This window comes from Capra hircus, chromosome 22, assembly GCF_001704415.2.
Source record: "Capra hircus breed San Clemente chromosome 22, ASM170441v1, whole genome shotgun sequence".
Taxonomy (NCBI): Eukaryota; Metazoa; Chordata; class Mammalia; order Artiodactyla; family Bovidae; genus Capra; species Capra hircus.
Window position 1 is genome coordinate 12142388 of NC_030829.1, and position 22400 is coordinate 12164787.

Consider the following 22400-nt stretch of genomic DNA (forward strand, 5'->3'; position numbering starts at 1 on the left):
TATAGACCTGGTTGGCAGGAGGAGTGTAGTTTTGGTTCTCAGATTGAGGTAAGATGGTAAGCTTCAATCCGAAACTAGCTATTGAACTCACTGAAGACTCTTCAATCCTGGCCGATAAGTTATTCAGTAAAATAAGAAAGTAAGTGCCTTACCACTCTTAAGGAACGAAATGATATCGAACTTTTTCCTGAAAATATATGGTATACTATCACATCTGCCAAACTCAGAAGAGCAACAACACTGTCAAAAATGTTCCATCCTCGACGAAAGTAGTGGTAGGGATCCAGCGCAATGATTTTTAGGCACATTTCAGCCATGAAAATGCCAGTGAAAACCTACAGTGAGACAGGAAAAAAAACGAGAAAAAGAAGGTATGTCCAAGGAAATTACAGAGGTTACAAAGAAATGAACTGTATTCTCATACTTGATACAATATACCCTGCAGTCCATGAAAAAGAAGCATTTACCACTGCAGCATGGACTTCACTTTACCTTTTCCTCTCTCCCCACGACCCCACCCCACCACGGCCTCCACTACAGTACCACCAAGCTAACAGGCATCAGGATGGAGAATAAATATATTTTCCATTCTGTTAAAAAAAAAATAAAGCAAAATTGGCTTCTTGGTAGATGGCAGAGTAATAGGAAGTGTCAACCAATTCCTCCTCTGAATTCTCTTTAAGATACTAGTAACTCCAAAGTGAGGGGAGTACACAACACCTCTGAAAAGTAAAGATAAATATCATTCATAAACCAAAATACAAAAGCAGTTTATCTAAACACTCAACCTCGATACTTTGGTCAGAAAAAAAAAAAAAAAAAAAAAATTTAAGGGCCCAGAACAGAGAATTGGAAATCACTACCAGATAAAAAAGAGTCTTTGAGCAACCTGATATAGAGGATAAACCCTGAGTTGGTTATGGTTGAAAGGAAGATTAGTGAATCAGAATATAATCTTAAAAACTCCCTCAGAATGCAGGGAACATTATTCCAGAACAAAATATTAAAGAATTAAAAGGAGGGGCAAGAGTTTAAAAAGCACTAAACTATGTCTTTTCCATGGGAAAAATAATTCTTTGTCTTTAACAATTAGATAAATACAGGCTTAAGAAATTTGCAAAATGTTGCACAGTAGCCAAATTCAAAGTTAAATCTATCTCCTATATCTTTGCAGAAAATAAGGCAAAGTGTTTCTTCATAGCAAATAGCACATTCTCTATCATAAACACACAGAGAAATTAAGCAGAAATGAGGAAAACCATAGTGTGAAAATAATACAGTAATATAAAAAGGGGTTTTTTTAAAAATAAAAGAGGGTTGGGCTTCCCTTGTGGCTCAGATGGTAAAGAATCCACCTGCAATGTGAGAGACCTGGCTTTGATCCCTGGGTTGGGAAGATCCCCTGGAGAAGGGAAAGGCTACCTACTCTAGTATTCTGGCCCGGAGAGTTCCATGGACTATACAGTTGCAAAGAGCCAGACACAACTGAGTGACTTTCATATAAAAAGGGTTAAAATCTTTTAAAATGTTGTTCATTATAAGACTCTCCTCTTTAATTCTGGAAACAACAGCAACAACCTATAAATGATTAAATCATTTTATTAAAGGTAACAGGTGGTCTATTTTTATAAATAATGAAATGACTATTTATAAAATATAACCCTAAAATAAAATGACACAAGTTAAAATAAAAGGATGGGCAAAGTTAAACCCCAGATAGGCAAATAAAAAGAAATCAAGAGTGGCAAAGAAAAATCAAAGCTTATATCTATTTTTCCCTTTAAATATTGCTGCCTGTGTGCATGAGTGTGCTAAGTCTCTTCAGTCTTATCCAACACTTTTCAGTCTTGTCCGACTCTGTAACCCTATGGACTTTAGCCCACCAGGCTTCTCTGTGCACGGGATTCTCCAGGCAAGGATCCTGGAGTCGGTTGCCATGCCCTCCTCCAGGGGATCTTCCTGACCCAGGGATCAAACCTGCGTCTCCTGTGGCTACTGCACTGCAGGCAAATTCTTTACCGCTGAGCCATCAGGGAAGCCCCCAACATTCCTCTCTATCCCCAAAATGCCACAACCAGTGCCTAAAAGCATGCAGTGTTGTGTGTTCCAGTTAATTGTGCAGGATTCATCTCAGTCACCTTTTGACCCGCTCTTCCTCCTCCTGTCTCCTTCAGGCTTTAGGTGTCTTAGCCTGACAGCATCACTAGATGCCTGGGGAACCATCAGTTTTGCAATCCAATTCAATTGCTACTTATGACTTCTCAGGAGCTCAATGGACTCCCCTTGATTCAAGCAGTTCTGAAGCCTAGAGAGCCTGTTTCCACAGAACTCCACAGGCCAGCTTTATCCGGCTCCACCCATCAGAGGAAGGAAGTTTGGATGTGTTCCTTCAAGCCCAGGGCTCCAAGGCCTCCCATCATCACCATCATGGGGGCACAACAGAGGGAGGTGACTGCTCCCTTTTTTGCATGTGTAGCGAATGGGGTGCATGGAATGGATGCACAGGCTACATAAGCAGCTTTGCATGTTTCTCTTCAATTTCCAGGACCCAGGGTCCAGCTGCTGCCTGTGTTTTCAGACACCATCAATGTCTCTCTGCCTCCTTTGGCCTCTGGAGAAGAATGTCACTTAATTAGCCACCTTCCAACTGCAAAATGCAACTTTACCTCAGTACCTGGGATGCCTGGTCAGTGGGAAATATGAGAGGTGGGCTTTGGTTACTTTTGCTAGTTGGATCAACAGGAGAACTGATGGATAGACCACCTTTGCAATTGGGAAGCCCTGTCTATGGAGACGATGCTGTCAGAGACTTTTTGAGTATTCTCTGGAACTTATCCAATAACTCTGTCTACCAGGAGGTACTGAAAGATGGGTCCTGCTGACCCTGTTGGGGTAGGTATTGTGGCCCTGAGGTCACATAACATTCTCCCTCCAAGTGAAACAACCTTGTCAGGCCATTCTGGGACACCTCCACAGGAGAGAACTAAACACCCTGGCCTGGATCATCCCAGAAGACCCAGCCTATTAGAAGGTAATCTGTGTGTCAGGTTCATTGTGCAACATGGAATCTAATCCAACATATGCGTACCCAAAGGGCACTTCTCCCTAAAGTATGGGAAAAAGAACTTAAATACAGACTATCTATAAGGAGACCCACCCTGGTCTTATACTGCAGTTCCCTGCTCTTCTTCATGGGAGGTGGAACCGAAGGTGACAGGCACCTGTCTACAGTTCTACACTATCCTAAACTTGATGCACAGAGGCAGCTCTGTGGACCAACTCCTGATTCAATAGGTACTTTGGGTTCTTGTCAATGTAAAAAAAAATTTTAAACATCCACATACATACATACTTGGAAATATTCTGATGCTAAAAATGATCATCTTTGCTAGTGAGACCATAAGAAATTAGTTTCTTCTTTGTATTTCCCTTGTTTTTAAAATTAAAAACCAAGTGTTGCTTTTTAAATTAGAAAAATAACATAAAACTTTAAGAAGAAAAGATGTGACATTATGATTAGGTTTTTAGCTAATGAACTCATTAGCAAATTAGGGTAGAACATTCACTGGGTACTTACTATTTCTGATACTTGGGAAACTAATTTACCCTTGGGGCCTTCTGAGGGAATTATGAATTAAAGTGAACAGTTCTTGAAAAGTCTGTTCCCCTATCTTAGTTTTCCCAATTTAATTGAGACTACTGAAGCAGGCTCATCTGAAACCCCACCCCAGCTCACTCTCCACCTCGCAACCCACTCCTGGGAAAGTAAACCTCCTACAGCTTCCAGGCCCTGACTCACCTTTACAGGGAAAATAACACTTAGCAATGGCAATCACATTATTTTGTGACAAATGGTGTCATCAACATTACTAGGTACCATGGTACTCATTACCATGGGTCCTTGGATATGGTTAATATTTTCTTGATTATCCAAAATAGTTGACTTTTTAAGATGTCTACTTGCAGACTTCCGTGGCTGCACAGTGGATAAGAATTTGCCTGCCAATGTGGGGGACACAGGTTTGATCCCTGGTCCAGGAAGATTCCACAAGCCACGGAGCAACTAAGCTCATGAGCCACAACTACTGAGTCCACATGCCCAGAGCCTGTGCTCAGCAACAAGGGAAGCCCCCACTTCTCACCACATTGAGAAGCCTAGGCACTGCAACAAAGAGGAGCCCCTACTCACTGCAACTAGAGAAAGCTATAGAGCAAAGCAACAAAGACGCAGCACAGCCCCCCAAGATGACTAAAGACATACCTTAACATACTAGAGAGTGAACAGGGACCCATTGAAAGTTACTGAAATGGGTAAAAATAAAATTCTAACAGTCATTTTTTCCCTCTACTCCACCTAAGAGGACCAAAGACCCATGTTTGGTTAGACCATGCACATAATATCTAGACTTGAAAGAGTCATAATTCAAAGTTTGAAATACGTTCCATATTTTTAAAAACCTAGAATTACCAAGTTCCCTGTGTACAATATATTCTCAAAATTCTGGTCCATTTTGTAATGCTCCATGGCCAAGAAGACAGTGTTGATTATGATGCAGATGGTGATGGCCAGCTCAGTAAAGGGATCAGTCATCACAGTTCTCAGGACCTTCTTAATGTCTAGCCACCAGGGGCTACAGTCCCACACGAGGTATTTGGATGCCAGATTTTCCCCACATGGGAGGCAAGGCTCCTGTGATTTTTCTTGTTCTGGAGAAGAAGAATGAAAAAGCCCTTAAGGAGTTGGCTCTGCGCCAGTCTGGCTGCTCTTTGCCTGTGTGTCTTTCTTCCCTCTTCCCTGGCATCTTCTGTGCTACGACATGATCAGTCAAGAAGAGTACTGATGTGTAGCTAAAAAGGTTTCCCACACTCAGCTTTCACGTGGCATAGTCAAGTAAAAGTCTTTATATGCACATTGAGCACCTAGGAGCAGGGCTGCACTGTCAGAGGTACAGATGGGAAAGTCAACACTGACTGGCTATGAACCCATGAGAGAGACAGACATGAGCCCAAGTTCCGTTCACCCAAGGTGGACCAAGGTAATGGCTATATCAGAGCACAGCAAGCTTCCAGGGCCCAGGGGAAATGGGGATATTCAGGCAGGGCCATCTATAAGCACTGAAACAAAAGGCATGCAATCAGTTGATCTCAGGTCAGAAAAGGCACCCTGATTTCTAGGGCATCATGAGGGGACTCAGAAGTGCTAAGAACCCATTTAACCCCATTCTTGCTAGAACCTGAGTCCTGCCCTTGAACACCAACCCCTCAGTTTGGTCCCCATTACCTGTTGTAATCAGGTCCCTCAGATGGTACCAGACCTGCATGCACAGGTCTTCTTCTATTGTTCATGACAGATTCCTATTCTAACTTCAATGACAACTGTCACCTCCTGGAAACTTCTATGTCTTCTCTCCTTTGGCTAACTATCATTGTCACTGAAACCTCCTGTGACTGTGTGGCCTGAACAGGAAGTCTTCTTGGTGCTCTTGGTCCCACCATTACCCAAGTGACAGCTCAGGGTGGGCCCGTGGGGAACGCCCGCTTCTTAAAAGCCAAGTTGCTCACGTGCTCCGAAGAAGCACTGGGAGTCACTTTGCAGAAGTACCCATGGTGGGTTGCAGAGGGCTTCTAGGGGGCTGGAGAGAGGGAGAAGGGAAGGACATCATTGAACTTAGGCTCCCGCTTGGCCTGGGAGGCGCAACTTACCCTGCATGGTAATGGTAAGGATGCTGACAGCACTCAGGGCTCTCTGCCTTTGGAAGGAGTCTCCATGCTCATCACAGTGGTCCACTGACAGATTCTGGGACAGTCGTTTGGTTTGCTCAAGGAGGTGTGGCTGTAAGAGAAGGCATGATGGACCTTCTGAGGGAAGGGGCAGCCTCTCCTCAAAACTTCACAAACTTTGTTTCAATGCCACATGCAGTGAGGATGCTCAACTCACTTCATGTTCATTGCAAGCCAAAGGTTCAACTTTCTTAATTCACATTTACTACATAAGAGGAATATGGGTTGAACATTCATATTTTTATGTATGCACATTTCTAGAGTCTAGAGTCATACCTACAGAAACATTTATTTCTCTGTGTTTTATTCATTGTCAACAAAAAGCAAAAAAAAATTTTACAAAAACTAATGCACAATGGTTTGGGGTGTGAAAGCAATAAAAAGTATAATTTAGGAACAATGTTTGCAAGGGGCAGAAGTGGGAGATAAATTCAGAAAGGTGAATTGAGGCCAGACAGTGAAGTGCCTTGAGTGGCTGTCTAAATAGATTTTGAAACAGACAGTAACTCAGAATTTCCTAGTGTTCCAGGGGTTAAAACTCTGAGCTTCTAATGCAAGGGGCATAGGTTTGATCCCTGCTGGGGAACCAAGATCCCACATGCCATGTGGCAAAAATACCAAAAACAAACAATAAAAAACCCCAAAACAAAACAAAAACATTTTGTAACTAAGAAGGACAGTCATATAAATATCACAAAATCCTTATATTAGTAAACTTCAGGGACTCTTTCAGCCTGTGTCTAAGAGTTTATTGATTTTCACCTTATCTAAAATTCTAAAGTATCTAGAAATTAAAAGACATAACCTCACAAAGCTTCAGCTATCCAGAAAACTCAGGTATCTGTAATTACTTAGTCCCCCAAAAGCTCTGACCAACCATGGCCTTATAGGGAACTATCCCTTTGTGAAAAGCTGTTCTAAAGGCAGCCTGTAGTCTTGCAATAGCCATTTCTTATTCTATTAACAGTTAAAGGGAAAAGACATTTTATGTTAAGAATGAGGAAAAACTTCCAAAATATTAAAAAATACATGCAATTTCTTGACTATGCTGTGATCTGACAGCAAAGAAGCCTAATCTAAGCCATGGGCTCTCACCCTGTCACTCCACCAGGGAACCGCTCACAGCAGCGGGGCAAGTCCGTCCATCTACTTCAAAGGCCCCTGAACTCTCTTTCCCCATTCCAGGCTCAGATATGCACACCAGCTTTCTGCCTCCTTCATCTTTCTAGCCACTATTCCCTGGCCCATATCTCCAACATCTTCCTCTCTTCTGATTTCTCTTCTCCAGAATTAAAACATGTTCAAACATCCCCCGCCTTAAATAAGATTGTTTTTTCTATATCACATCCTCTCATAGCTTCTTTTCTGCATATCCCACTGCCTAAACAATAGCCTGGCTTGAATGCCCCATGTTGTTGTTGCTCAGTTCCTAGTCATGTCCCACTCTTTGCAACCCCATGGACTGCAGTACACCAGGCTTCCCTGTCCTTCACTATCTCCCAGTTTACTCAAAGCATGTCCATTAAGTCAGTGATGTTATCCAACTAACTCATCCTCTGTCACCCTCTTCTCCTCCTTCCCTCAATCTTTCCCAGCATCAGGGTCTTTCCCAATGAGTTGGTACTTTGCATCAGGTGGCCAAAGTACTGGAGCTTCAGCATCAGTCCTTCTAATGAATATTCAGGGTTGATTTCCTTTAGGACTGACTGATTTGACCTCCTTGTTGTCCAAGGAATTCCCAACAGTCTTAGTTAGCACCACAATTCAAAAGCATCAATTCTTTGGTGCTCACATCACATCCAAATATGACTACTGGAAAAATCGTTTCTGTGCTAGCTAAGTCACTTCAGTTGTGTCCAACTCTTTGCAACCCTGTGGACTGTAGCCTACCAGGCTCCTCTGTCCATGGGATTCTCCAGGCAAGAACACTGGAGTGGGTTGCCACGCCCCTCTCCAGGGGAATCTTCCCGACCCAGGGATCAAACTCACATCTCTTGCGTCTCTTGCACTGGAAGGCACGTTCTTCACTAGCATTACCGGGGAAGCCCTTAACTCTGACTTCACGGACCTTTGTCAGCAAAGTGATGTCTCTGCTCTTTAATATGCTGGCTAGGTTTGCCGTAGCTTTTCTTTCAAGAAGCAGGCATCTTTTAATTTCATGGCTGCAGTCACCATCCGCAGTGATTTTGGAGCACAAGAAAATAAAATCTGTCACTGTTTCTACTTTTCCCCCATCTATTTGCTGTGAAGTGATGGGAGCAGATAGCATTATCTTCGTTTTTTTTAATGCTGAGTTTTAAGCCAGCTCTTTCACTCTCCTCTTTCACTCTCTAGGCATCTCAAAATTGGTATGTGCATAACTTAACTTGCTATCTTCCTCGCCCCCCAGAATATGCTCTCTGCTCATCTCAGTAGATTACTCACCAACAAGCCATAAACCGGCATCATCCCCACCCTCTGCATATAGTCACTTGCCAAATCTTTTCCTCTGTAGATCCACTGTAACCTGTTCATCTCTCTTCATCCTCACTGCCCGAACCATAGTTGAAGCCATTTCCACCTCTTACTCGGATCATTGCAACAGCTTTTTAATTGGTGGCCTCCAGTCTCACCCTCCTCCAATCCCCTGTCTTCGATGAATCCAGGATTTCCACAAAGTAAATCTGGTCTTATCACTCTTCTGCTTAAAACCTTTCCATACTGCTTATCCCTTGCATATAGGGTAAAGAATGAACTCCTTGGCTTGGCTTCAAGGCCTTTTACAAGGGTCCACATCTTACCACTAGAACCTCTTGCCACCATCCCCACCAACTTCACACACACACACACACACACGTGTGTGTGTGTGTGTGAGTGTGCACGTGCACATCTTCTACTGGGTCATGTTCTGCTCTCCTTTGCTTCCAGGCCTATGCATGTGCCATTCTCTCTGCATGTGGAGCTTCATTCTTCCTCTAACCTGGTTAATTCATCCTTTCAGCTTACACACTGCTTCCTCTAGGAACTTTTTTCTGATCCACTGCTCTTTTCCCAGTCCCCATCAAGTCTGGGGCTGGTGGTCTGAAACAGATGTTACTGTTGGTCCTACCCACACATCCTCAGGCTTTCTTTGGAAACCCAAATAACTTTTACCCTAACACATAGCAAGTCATAAATTATTGTTTCCTGACTCCAGAAGTCTTGAACCAACGATAGACCAAAGGTAGTGTATAAATAGTGCCCTCAGTCCAAGGAGATTAAACTGACTTAATAACACATTAATTGACCACCTTCTCTTCCACGTATCACCTCTCCCCTCCTTTCTCAGTACTTCCTGCGATCACTTCCCAAATAATCTCCTTGTACTCTAACATCTCTAACATTTGCCTTGGAGGAAATAAACACTGCCCCTAAGACACTGCTCCTGCTCTGCTCTCCCTGTGACTCATGCTGGTCATCACACTGAACAGTAACTGCCTTCTTGGCACTGTGCCTGCATTATTAGATGTCTGTGTTATATATCCCATGTATCTCCAGTACCTACTCCAGTGCCAAATAAACACAGTCAACACTTTACACAGATATTTGTAAATAAATGGATAACTGAATAGACCCAAGGATGCAGGGAAGTATGTGCAAATGGATGAATGGATAAATCACTGACTGACTGAATGAATCCTTTCAATTAGATGGACAACTTGATCTGTCCCCCTGAGCAGTGCTCAAATATCATTAATTCTTTGGCCAAAACTTGCCTTTTTTGAAGAATCTTCATCAGAATCTGATCCTGGAATCTGGTCTTGCCCAGACTGTCTTAAAAAGAAGGATTTTCTTTTCTTACTACCAAACAGCTTTCTCTTCTTTGGGGAAAAAGATGATGCTTCAAGGGAATTAAGTGAACTTCTGTCAATTCCCATGGCAACCAGAGCCTTAGAAAGTGAACAAAAGCAATTAATTAACAGATCACACTCCTCATGGAACACTGCAAATGACTTCCACTTTGGTGAGCATTCTCCCCTCTCTTCTGGTAGCCCTGGACCATTTCAACTGCAAATTGCCCAACTGGAGTATGATATCTTTATCCTTGTTTATGTGGGGAATGTGTCCTGTTTGTTCACGATATTGCAGCCCTTGAAGGCAGGGTTGACTCTCCAATATCTCTGTGCCACTAACCCTTAGCACAGTGTCCTGTATATGCTAGGTACTCACTAAATGTCTGTGTTTAATGATGCAGATATCAAGCACTTAAGAGGGGTTTCCTCCTGACAAATCTCTGCAGAGGATGGGAAAAAGCATAAAACATGATCCCTGCCTTGAAATCTTAAAACTGAATCTTGGAATTTAAGAACTGAAAAAAAAAAAATCAAGATGCCAGGGAGACAATAAGAAGGAATTACAAGAAGGGAGAGATGATCATGACTATCATCTCTACAGCCATCATGATTGCTTTCCAAACGCTCTCAAGCAAAGTCCCTGGACACAAACATCTTCAGCTTCCCACAAGAAAGCCTAGAGCAGAGCCTTCCTTTTCACACACGTATATCTAGCCAGCAATTTTGGATCTGTCTTTGAAGGCTCATGTTCAGAAAGCCAAAGATCATCAAAATCCCTTTCTCAAGAGCCCTGGGCCTGGGCATCTTCATGAGAGACCATAGCAGAGCCAGCTGCAAGGGGCTTAAAATTTCTCAGAAAATCACCAGTTGGGAAAGCATTGTACAGGCCTTGTACAGAAACCTTAAGCGTCAGACCCCACAGCCTCTGGGATGCCCCCAAGCAGACCCCACTAACAGATATCATGTGCCCCTACCTCCTTCTCCTCCTTCAACAGTTGCTGGGCTTCCTGAAACATCTTCTCCTTGGCTTCTGTTTCGGCAGCTACATTCTTGTTCTGCTCCTCATAAGTCATGGTGACAACAGCCAGGGTTAAGTTAACCAAGTAGAAAGAGCCCAGGAAGATGACCACCACAAAGAAGAGGACCGAGATGAGCCCTGAGGTACGCACGGTCTGCAAGGGACAGAACACACGGGGTGACTTCACCTGGGGCAGAGATTAGACAGTAGTCATTGGTCTCCCCAGATCTTACTGGCTCAGCTGCCCACAACCTCATCTATTGCCTCCCCCATCAACTGGAGCTCCTGATGCTCTGTCCCTCAGTAAGGAAATACCATCTGCATGTTCACACAGAAGTCCTAGTGACCTGACTATGACTTTCTCAAGGGTATTTGTGTTTTTTACATAAAAATGGCAAGAGAGAGCAATGCAGCATGAAGGCTGAAGTACTAGTGGTGGAACTGCAGTCAGTGGGGAAGCTGGTGAGGGGTGACATCTCTAGGAAGCATTTTTTGTACTCTTCTTCCAGATATCACATTTATAGTCTTTTTGGTGTTTCTAATGGAATTCTAAAAGAGAATTTAACAGTACACTTGTTAAGGATAAACAATACATGACACAGGATGCTCAGGGCTGGTGCACTGGGATGACCCAGAGGGATGGTACGGGTAGGGAGGTGGCAGGGGGGTTCAGGATGGGGAACACATATACATCCGTGGCAGATTCATGTTGATGTATGGCAAAACCAATACGATATTGTAAAGTAATTAGCCTCCAATTAAAATAAATAAATTTATATTAAAAAATACATGACAAAGGTGAAGGAGAGATGGTTGGTTATAAATAAACGATAGATAAGTGGTAGAAAGGGAGAGAGGGAGGCAGGGAAGCAGGGGGCAGCAGGGGGAGGTGGAGAGAGAGAGAGGGAAATAGAATGAATAAATAAATAACCTGTCGATAAAGCTTCTCCCAGGAATCTTGGGTCATAAGCCGGAACATGGCAAGAAAAGACCAGCCAAAGTTGTCAAAATTTGTGTAATTATAGTCAGGATTTTTTTTGCTATCTTTGCATTTATATTGTTCAGGACAAGCCCTAGATATTGGAAAAAGGAACAGAGAAAGAATTACATACTCTGCAGCTGAGTTCCCCCCACCACACACACACCCTGCCCAGGGCACTGGTTCTTCCAAGAACAATGGGCTCACACTCAAAACTCCTAGGTGAAGAGAACATTTGTAGAGTGTCATCCCTCATCTTCCAGACCTCCCAGTCTATGTCTAAACATGGGTATTCATAGTCTCTTCTCAAACAGATTGATTAGAAAGTTCACAGTGGCAGTTTTTCATTAAAAAATGAAGTGTAGTGACTTGGTGAACAATTTACAGTAAAAAAAAAAAAAAAAAAGGACATACAGTGAATTGATGTCTCCCTCTCTCCCCAGATACCCAGTCCCGCTTTCTAAAGGCACAAATAGACAGTTACTTTACTAATTTTCCAGAAGTCTTCTATGACTACAAAAGCACATGTCTATCAATACACATCTTCTATAATACATGAACATGAGCATTCTTTAACCACTCTTTTGCACTTTGCTTTTTTCATGGAATGATACTGCGTGGAGGTCTTTCCATATCAGCATACAAGGAAATGTCTCATTTTTGTGTGTGTCTTACATTTCTGGGATTTTTATAAATGCTTTGCTAATGCTGAATATTTAGATTACAATTGTTATCAGTCCCCTATTATTACAAACATTTGGGTTTTACTTTAAAAACAGTAGATACCTTGCATATGGGTCTTGCCCACATCACCAAAACACACCTCATTGATTGCGTTTATCAAATACACTAAGAGTATGTACTTTTTTAGTTTGAAATATAGTATTCTTATCAAAGTAACACATGCTGTGGTTTTAAAAACTCACATGGCACCACAAAGCTTGTAAGGAAAACCACTCCAGCATTCTTCAACTGTCATTCATATACCTCCAATTCAACAACTTTTAGCTCGTTCAGGTCCATATCTCTAAATATGGTGCTTTTACTGGGAGGAGATCAAGATGGCAGAGGAGAAGGATGCTGAGCTCACCTCCCCCAGTGAATACATCATAAATAGGTCTACAGGTGGAGCAATTCTCAATGAAAACAAACTGGACACTAGCAGTAAACTGGATATAAGAGTGTAAAGAAAGATCCATACAGAGGCAGGTAGGAAGGGAGGGGAAGCAATTAGGTTGGGACTCACACCCACAGGAAGGGACACAGAAGAAAGGGATATCAGAGGCTCAGAGATCCTTCCTGGGGGGGTAAAGGGTTCGAATCACATCCTGGGAAGGCCAGCCCTAGGGTCTAACACTAGGACAAAAATCTCCCTTAGCTGGTTTGAAAACTAGTGGGATTTACAGGAGGGCTATAACAAACTGAGACTCTGCTCACAAGGACATACACATGTTCGCTTAATCTCAGGAATAAGGTGGATGCCCACTCTCACCACTTCTATTTAACTTGATATTGGAAGTCCTAGCCATAGCAATCAGCCCAAAAAAAAAAGAAATGAAAGGCATCCAAACTGGAAGAAAAGGGACTTCCCTGGTGGTCCAGTGGCTAAGACTCTACATTCCCAATGCAGGAGGCCCAGATTTAGTCCCTGGTCAGGGAAGTAGATCCCATGTGCCACAGTCAAGAATTCACATGCCTCAAGAAAGATGGAAGACCCCTAATTAAACATAAAAGCTTTTGCACAGCAAAGGAAACCATAGCATTAGTCGCTCAATCTTGTCTGTCTCTGAAACCCCATGGACTGTAGCCCACCAGGCTCCTCTGTCCATGGAATTCTCTAGGCAAGAATATTGGAGTGGGTAGCCATTTCCTTCTCCAGGGAATCGTCCAGACCAAGGATCGAACCCACATCTTCTGTGGCCTTTACCATCTGAGCTACCAGGGAAGCCCAAGATGAAAAGACAACCCTCAGAATGGGAGAAAATAATTGCAAACGAAGGAACTGACAAAGGATCAATCTCCAAAATACACAAGCAGCTCAGTAAGCTCAGTATCAGAAAAACAAACAACCCAATCAAAAATGGGCAGATCTAAACAGACATTTCTCCAAAGAAGACATACAGATGGCTAATAAACCCATGAAAAATGCTCAGCATCACTTATTATGAGAGCAGTGTAAATCAAAACTACAGTGCAGTATTACCTCACACCAGTCAAAATGGCCATCATCAAAAAATCTACAAATGATGCCGGAGAGGATGTGAAGAAAAGAGAACCCTCTTGCACTGTTGGTAGGAACGTAAATTGATTACAGCCGCTATGGAGAACAGTATGGAGATTTCTTTAAAAACTAGGAATAAAAGTACCATATGACCCAGATATCCTACTACTGGGTATATACCCTGAGAAAACCATTCTAAAAAACATATGTACCCCAGTGTTCATTACAGCACTATTTACATAGCCAGGACTGAAAGCAACCTAGATGTCTACTGACAGATGAACAGATAAAGAAGCTGTGGTACATACATACAATCGAATATTACTCAGCCATAAAAAGGAGTGACTTTGAATCAGTTCTAATGAGATGGATGAAACTAGAGCTTGTTATAGAGAGTGAAGTAAGTCAGGAAGAGAAATGCAAATATCATATATAATGCATCTATATGATCTAGAAAATCTACAAAAATGGTACCGATGAACCTATTTGTAGGGCAGGAATAGAGACACAGACATAGAGAACATACTAGTGGACACAGCGGGGGAAGGGGAGGGCAGGACTAATTGAGAGAGTAGCATGGAAACATATACATTACCATATGTAAAACAGATAGCTAGCATGAATTTCCTGTATGACACATGGAGCTCAACCTGGTGCTCCGTGATAACCTAGAGGGATGGGATGGGGTGGGAGGTGGGAGGGAGGTTCAAGAGAAAGGACACATATGTATAGCTAAGGCTGATTCATGCTGATGTATGGCAGAAACCAACACAACACTAGAAAGTAATTCTACTCCAATTAAAAATAAATAATAATTTTTTTAAAAAGATGGAAGATCCTGTGTGACACAACTAAGATCTGGTGCAGCCAAATAAATAAATATTCAAATTGGAAGGGAAGAAGTAAAACTGTCACTATTTGCAAGTGATATGATACTACAGATAGAAAATTAAAGTCTTCATCAAGAAAATGGTTTAGAACTAATAAATGAATTCAATAAAATTTTAGGAATCAAGATTCAGAAATCTGTTGCATTTTATATACTAAAAATGAACTGTAGGCATGTATGTCCTCTTGAGGATCATTCTAGAGAGCTCAATAAACCTTGTATTAGATTAAAGTTTAATATGTCTAGTAAGTCTGACCTAATCAGAACCTGTGACCACTACAAGACTTCCCTAATTTTACAGACAGGGTTACATCTCTGTTATTTCTCTCTGTATTTACACTCATCACACTTTCAAGAATTTACTGTACACCTCTCTTCCCTGAAAGATGTCAGTTTCAAGAGGATAGCACTCCTTTATATGTACTTGGATTCCTAGGACCTAAGGCAGAGTTTGGCACACTGTTGGCCCTTGATACATATTTGTTATTGAGAAATAAATGTAGTCTATTTCATCAGAGTGTCTAGCATATTATCTTAATTTGAAATACACTCAGACTTGCCTGGTGGTAAGGAGATAAGAATAGCCTGCCAATGCAGGGAACATGGGTTCAATCTCTGGTCTGGAAGGATCCCACATGCTGAGGGGCAACTGAAGCCCATGCACCACAACTACTGAGCCCACTCTCTAGAGCCCGGGAGCACGACCAGTGAGATCGCTGTGCCCCAGCCACTGAAGGCCGTGCATCCTCGAGCTGCACAGCACAACTACTGAGCCTGTGTGCTGCAGCTCCTGGAGCCTGAGCACTAGAGCCTGTGCTCTGCGACGAGAAGTCACCGCATTGAGAAGCCCGCACACCACAATGAGACGATAGCCCTGCAAACCACAACTAAAGGAAGCTCGTGCACAGCAACGAAGATCCAAGGCCACCAAAAGGAAACAACATCACCAGAAAGGAAGACACTCAATAAACCTTCACAGAATCTCTCAGCTCAGAGAGGACTACCTACAATAAGGAAGGGTATCCCCAGAGGGCTACCAGCTGCTGAGGTGAATGTGCATGAACACGCATACAGCAGTGTGGGCAATCGGGGCAGTGGTGGTCACAGATCCACAAATAGAAGATGCATGCTGAGATGTCTTGCATCAGGGCCATGTCACTGATCAGGAAATAGGTCTAAATGGGGCTTTCAGTCACAATATCCTTTCTGACCTTTGATGGTCTTGAATATCCACTCCATAAAGTTGAAATATCACTATGTTTTCAGTAGGTTTCTTACCAGATACAAATTCAACATAATTTGGGGGAGAATACAGTTCTAGACATTGGGAAATAATTTTTAATTTAGTAATGCATGTCAAAATTTGTTTAGACACTTGAAATAATCAGTGGTATTTGAGAACTATCACCACTGTTTGCATAAGTCATTAGATGAAGACTGTTTGCCACATCACTTCAAATAGATAGAATGAAGAATATAAACATCTTACCTGTTGCCCATCCAGACACCACACATTTTGAATTCAGTGGACTCTTCTTTTTTAAAGCAATAGTCTGAGGGGGAAAGAATTATAAACTCAGGTTGAAACAAATAACATTGAAAGGAAAGAGAATAGCAAATATACCAAATTATGCTAGAAAAAGATGGTCCAGAATCTTCCAAAATGATCAAGGTGATCAAAGTGATCTCAGTGAAATGATCCAGAGAGAAACTAGAGCCTAAGCCCTCAGGATGATGCAAGAAAAGAAGAGGGAGGAGAAGGAAGCAGAAATAAGAGGAGGAAGCGGTGACACGATAACCACTTTGCTGCTCAGTACATGGAACTGAACCAGAGACCACCCTTGGGAGAAGCTGGACACAAGGTCAGCCCATGAGAAACTCAAAAACCAAGACAGACACGGAGAAAGTATGGCCACATGAAACTCAGGACACATGAAATTGATACACGGTTGACCTCAGAGTGGAGAGGGTGCAACATAAAACGAGCAACATCACTGAAAAAAATACTTGGGTAGAGAGAGGCATTGTGGGAAGTTGCTGGTCCCCTTTGACCAAAGCCAGGCACTCTGAAGACATCTGTAAAAGGTGACAAGGAAGTGGGCAGATATGAAAGCTGACACCACTGTTACAGATGTGCAACTTCAGGCTTTTCCTTCTCCATGACAACCCAGAGAAAGAGGCAGTTCTCTAAGAAATTCACCTGCCCACATGAGAATCCTAGAGGAACAAGTCATCCAATGCTCCTAAGACATTCGTAACACAGACCAATAGATAGTACAAGTGGGGATAAATAAAAAGTAACCATGCACAAACCAAGAAGTGAACGGTGGGGTGCTTACCTTGATAGTCATCGTTACAGGAATTACTGACACATTTGTAGCTCAGGTTTCCCATGAAGAGCTGCTGACCTACCAGGGCGAAGATGCTGAGGCAAAAGAGAGTCAGGATCATCACATCGACAAGCTTCTTCACAGAGTGCAGCAAGGCCCCAACAATGACCTTCAAACCTGAGGAAGAAAACAGGTGTGGGGAGAAGACAGACCCCTACTCACACAGACACTTAAGACACAGGCAAGGAGCAGTAAGGCTTCGAAAGTTGTCTGATTGCGGGCTGGCATTGGAAACTGGCCTGACCTGGGATTCTGAAGCTGAAAGTTCTAGTTCCAACCCTGTGCCTTATTTGCCATCAGAGCCACCCACTGGTCTAGGACTTGGCCTCTTTATCCTGCCCTATAGATGCCACAGGGTTGCTCTGAAGGGCAAGTGAGAAAACTCTGAGCAGACACTTGCCACAGAGACATAAGACATAACTGGATGACAGTTGTGCAGTCACTTCCCTGACTGGGGGTCACAGGCAACATTAAGGCCAAAGTGAGGAATTGAAGCTGTATTTAACATTTGGTAGCTACTACCTACAGTAACATACACAAGGTGCCCTGAGATATGGCTAAATTCGGGGGGGAAGGTTGCAAAGAAAGCTGGAGGAGGGAGCTGTGCCTGGACCCCAATAATGAAGATATCTTAGGGAAAAAAAACTCAGATTACTACTTATAATCAGGGCTTTTTAAAAATTCATTCAAGAAATATTTACCAAGCACCTTCAAGGTCCATGATACAGTGTTTGGCTGCCAAAGTTACAAAATAAAAAGGACACAGTCATGTAGTATGTCAATAAATGTTTAAAAATCAGCTTTCTGCAGAGAGGGGAGGACACAGGGAAAGTCCTCCTCCGCAGCATTTACAAAGGTCCTGGCTCGCTAAATTCTGGAGTGTAGACCCCTTTTCTCCCTCCATGCACGCCTCTCCTGCAGCTGCTTTCAAGCTACCAACATGACATCCCTGGACACACAGTTGGAAACAGTCTACTGGGGAATGAGAACAAGTCAGTCCCAGTACAATACTGATTCACAGGCTCTGCTCTCAATGGGTTCTGCTCTCTGGAGAAAGAAATTGGCAGGTGGCATCTATAATGTGTGGGATGACACTGAGTGGCAAAGTTTCAGCTGATCAGCATAAACCATGAATGGCAGACTTGAGAACACAAAGCAGCATCTGATGGGAGGCCAAGCCCGCTGTGATGACCTTCCCACCAAGGGTGATGCTACGTGAGGAGGAGACTTTGGGCCGAGCTGGGACATTCACTGGCTTCACCACTGCACTCATGTTCATGCCAAGATCGTGCTTTCCCTGCATGGTCAGGGGCACCAAACATGAAAATACTCTAACCTCATCTATGCTTGATTTTTTATCTATAACAAGAGGCTTGCTTGTGTCTTTCCCAAAGCAAGATGATTTGGGTATAGGGTAGTTGTGATTCCAGAATTATTTTTACATAGCCCCATAAAAGATCTTATACTCTTCATTCCAAAAAAAGCACTGGACTCAGTGGAAGGAGGTAAGGGTGGGATGATTTGAGAGAACAGCATTGAAAGATATACATTATCATATGTACAGTTACCATCACGGCTCAGTGGTAAAGAATCTGCCTGCCAGCACAGGACACACCAGAGAACACAGGTTCGATCCCTGGATCAGGAAGATTCCAGAGAAGGGAATGGCAATCCACTCCAGTATTCTTGCCTGGAAAATCCCATGGACAGAGAAGCACAGCGCGCTATGGCCCGGGGGGTCGCAAAGAGTCAGGAATGACTGAGCATGCGTGCACCATATGTAAAATGGATGACCAGTGCGAGCTCAGTGCATGAAGCGGGGCCCCCAAAGCCAGTGCTCTGGGACACACTGGAGAGATGGAGCGGGGAGGGGTGTGGGAGAGGGGTTCAGGGTGGAGGGATACATGTATACCTATGGCCAATTCTTGTTCATCTATGGCAAAAACCATCACAATATTGTAAAGTAATCATCTTCCAATTAAAATAATTCAAATTAAAAAACAAAAGTATCCAGGGATCTCACGTGGTTCATGAGTCAAAATGGAGAGTGTGTTTACCTGCTCAGAGATGGAGAAGGGAACACAAAAAGCTGCTAAGTGACTGCCTGAATGTATATTTATATTTTATCCACATGAAATATGAGGGGCTCAGCGCAGACAGAAACCCCCAAATCCACCTGGGAAACCAAGGTCCACCTTGCAAAAGAGGAAGGGAAAAGGAAAGAGAGGCAAGTTCTACATAAAGTATCCTCTGTCAGTTTCTTTGTCACTAGCAGTTGTTTTTCTGGAGTTTCCAAAAATAGTCTACCACCTCTGTATGAAAAAAGATTCAAATTGCCTGGAGCTCTGATAAGAGACTAGAAGAAGAAGGGAAGAAGAAGAGGGGAGGGAAGGAGTCCAGAGAGAGAATAACTTCTAATACTATTTTGTAGAGGACAGGGGAAGGAGTAGAGAAGACTCTGCCACAATCACCTCATTTCTGATAAACTGGAATTTTACAACCCATCCTAGGCTTCACCCTGATCGCAGAGCTGATTTGGCTTCCAGGAGACCACTTTTCCTCTCCTTCCTACTTTACTGGTGGCTCCTGCTCATCGCCTTTGCCGGTTTTTCCTCTCACCCCTCCCCTTTAGGGTCTCAGGGCCTCGTGGCTGTCAGTCCTGCGTCCTCTTCTACTTTCCATCTCTGCTCATTTTCTTCGTAACCTCATTAGATTCCATGGCTCTAAATCTCATCTATAGTCTTCTAATCTCCGAAATGATATCTGCAGCCCTGAACATCAGCTTGTATTTCTAACTGCCTACTTGATACTCTGACTTGGATGCCTCACAGCCATCTCAAACAGAATGTGTCTGAAGCTAACCCCCAATCTGACCCCTGAGGCCTGCTTCTCCTACAGTCTTCCTTTTCTCATTCAGAGATGATTCCATCTTTCCAGTCACTCAGACAGAAACCTTGACTCATCCTTGACTCCTCTTTTGCTCACATCATGTATACAATCAACCTGCCAGAAAGTCCCATTGTTTCTACCTTTAAATTTATGCAGAATCTGACCACCATTCCCCTACTCCTCTTCTACTGCCTGATCTGAGGGCACTGCGGCTTCTTGCTCGGATTATGGCAGTGGCCCCATGAGTCAGTTTGGGCCCTCTGAGAAGTAGACACTCTGAGACCAGATTACAGGAGATTTGGGGGGAAATGCCTGTGAGGAATAGTCTGAAGGGAGGGAATGGAGGGCGGAGAGAGCCTCAGACTGTGACCCGGAGCTGACATCTGGAAAAGGGGAGCAGGAAGGAAGCAGGATAGATAGGAAGGGCTTCAGACTGCAGTGCATGTGGGAGGTAGTCTCACCCTGCTGAGAAGCCCCTGAGTCAAAGTCCCCCAGAGAGAAGTCCCATACCCTTTAGGGGCGGGCCTGCACTAGCGCTCCCCAGATGCAGGGAAAGCAGATCTTGGCATGAGCATGAATGCAGTGGTGAACCCAGAGAGGGGGCAGTGGGACCATTCATCAGCTGCGCTCCCTGCAGCAGGAGATCTGAGCAGCATGCATCCATGGCAACCAACATGCCGCCTGCTTGGTCTTCCTGCTTCTACCTTTGCTCCCCCGAGTTCTGTTCCCCACACAACAGCCAGAGTAATCCTTCTACAGCCATCAGTTCATGGGACTCCTCTGCTCAAAGCCCTTGTATGGCTCCCATCTCTCCCAGAGGAAACCCCAAGACTTCCTGGGACTTAGGGGCTTCCCCTTCACCTCTGTGGCCCTTCCTCCCCCACCTAGTCCCTCACTCTGTCTGCTCCAGCCCCATCCACATCTTTCATATCCCTTGGTCTGTGGACTGGCTGCTTCCTAGGCTCTGGATACTCTTTCCCATATGTCTGCTTGTGAAACCTCCTCAACAACTTCAAATCTGCTCACATCTCACCTTTCCAGTTGACACCTATACTAACCACCCCACTGAAAACTGCAACCTGTTTCCTTGAACCCCATGACTTCCAAGAGCCATCATGTTACCTACTTTTCCATTTCATTTTGGAAAAGCATGCCATATAATTTACTTATTTATTATAGTTATCGCGTAAGTCCATTTCCCAATCCCCCACCTAAAATGTAAACTCCATGAAGGCAGGGAACTTTGTCTGTTTGCTCACTGATATATCCCAGGCAGGTAGCACAGAGGGTATCAGGGGCTCAATACATATTTGTTGAATGATGAAATAAATGAATAAAGAGCATTGTTTGTTAGGTTTTGATTTACATATGACATATTTAGAAATTTTAACTATTCTCTGCTGCTAAGAGTCAACGTTGAAAGTTAGAGTGACTTACCTGAAATTACTGAAATTGCTTTCAAAGCTCTGAATACTCGGAAGGTACGTAGGGATGACAGACTGAAGCTGCTGGCATTGATATATGGAGAATATGACACAAATCTATAAGACAAAGCATGAGGAAAGTCCAGGCTTGCTCAGTCATGGATCTGTCCTACACATCTCCACAAAAGCCACAAGTAATTACAGCCTGGGTTCTGTCCACCAGCATGAAATCTGCAGCCTCCCCTTCCAGCCCCACCATCATCTCAGGACCTGGCAATGTCATTCTCTATTGCTGTGGATCCAGGGACCATAGATTGCACAGGAGACTATTCTCAGCTGATCTTTATATTTGGACATAGTTGGGGATTCCTTGAAATAGTTGTGGCAGCTGTAGCTACATTCATGGATAACAGAAATCAACTTAAACATTTATTGATTTGCTACCAAGTTCCAGGCCCCAATACACTTCCCTAAGGTCTCAACCATGTGGCCAAGTCCAGAAGGAACCTAGGCAGTCTGGCTCCAGAGCCCATATTCTTCACCATTGCACTATACCACCTCTCAGTAACATCTGACTATTGACCTTGAAATGTAAAACTCTGAAATTACTAGTACTTACCTCAAAGGGCTTTTGTGAATATTAAACAAAAATATATGCAAAGTGCTTAAGACAATGGGCTGGTACTAATTAAATAAGGTTGGGTTTATTATTACTGTGCTGGCAATGGGCCATTGTTTCTCTTGCTTTTTAGTTTGCTCATCATTCAGACGCCAAATTGATGTCCTCTCCTTCAGAAAGAACTTCAACTCTCACTCATGCTATACACAACAACTAACTCAAAAGGGACCATAAACTTAAATACAAGAGCCAAAATGATAACACTTCTAGAAGGAAACATGACAGAAACTCCTTGACCTTTCAGTAGACAGAGACGTTCTAGACCCCTTTGTTCCTCCCCCATCTTCTGAGAGCCAGAATGACGCACATCCTATGCCA

The 22400-nt window shown here is 43.3% G+C and overlaps 1 protein-coding gene across 1 annotated transcript in view; it reads right to left on the bottom strand.

Annotated features, from left to right (window-relative positions):
• The window catches only part of SCN11A (sodium voltage-gated channel alpha subunit 11), a 78029-nt gene that overhangs the window by 47650 nt on the left and 7979 nt on the right, over positions 1-22400 (bottom strand). Inside the window, exons 5-13 of the mRNA XM_018038483.1 lie at positions 21417-21520; positions 17040-17207; positions 16190-16253; positions 11543-11684; positions 10568-10765; positions 9516-9689; positions 5704-5833; positions 4469-4707; positions 153-335 (exon numbers count right to left, since the gene is read on the bottom strand). Of these exons, the coding sequence (XP_017893972.1) occupies positions 153-335; positions 4469-4707; positions 5704-5833; positions 9516-9689; positions 10568-10765; positions 11543-11684; positions 16190-16253; positions 17040-17207; positions 21417-21520 (1402 nt within the window). The remainder of the gene's footprint in view (positions 1-152; positions 336-4468; positions 4708-5703; positions 5834-9515; positions 9690-10567; positions 10766-11542; positions 11685-16189; positions 16254-17039; positions 17208-21416; positions 21521-22400) is intronic.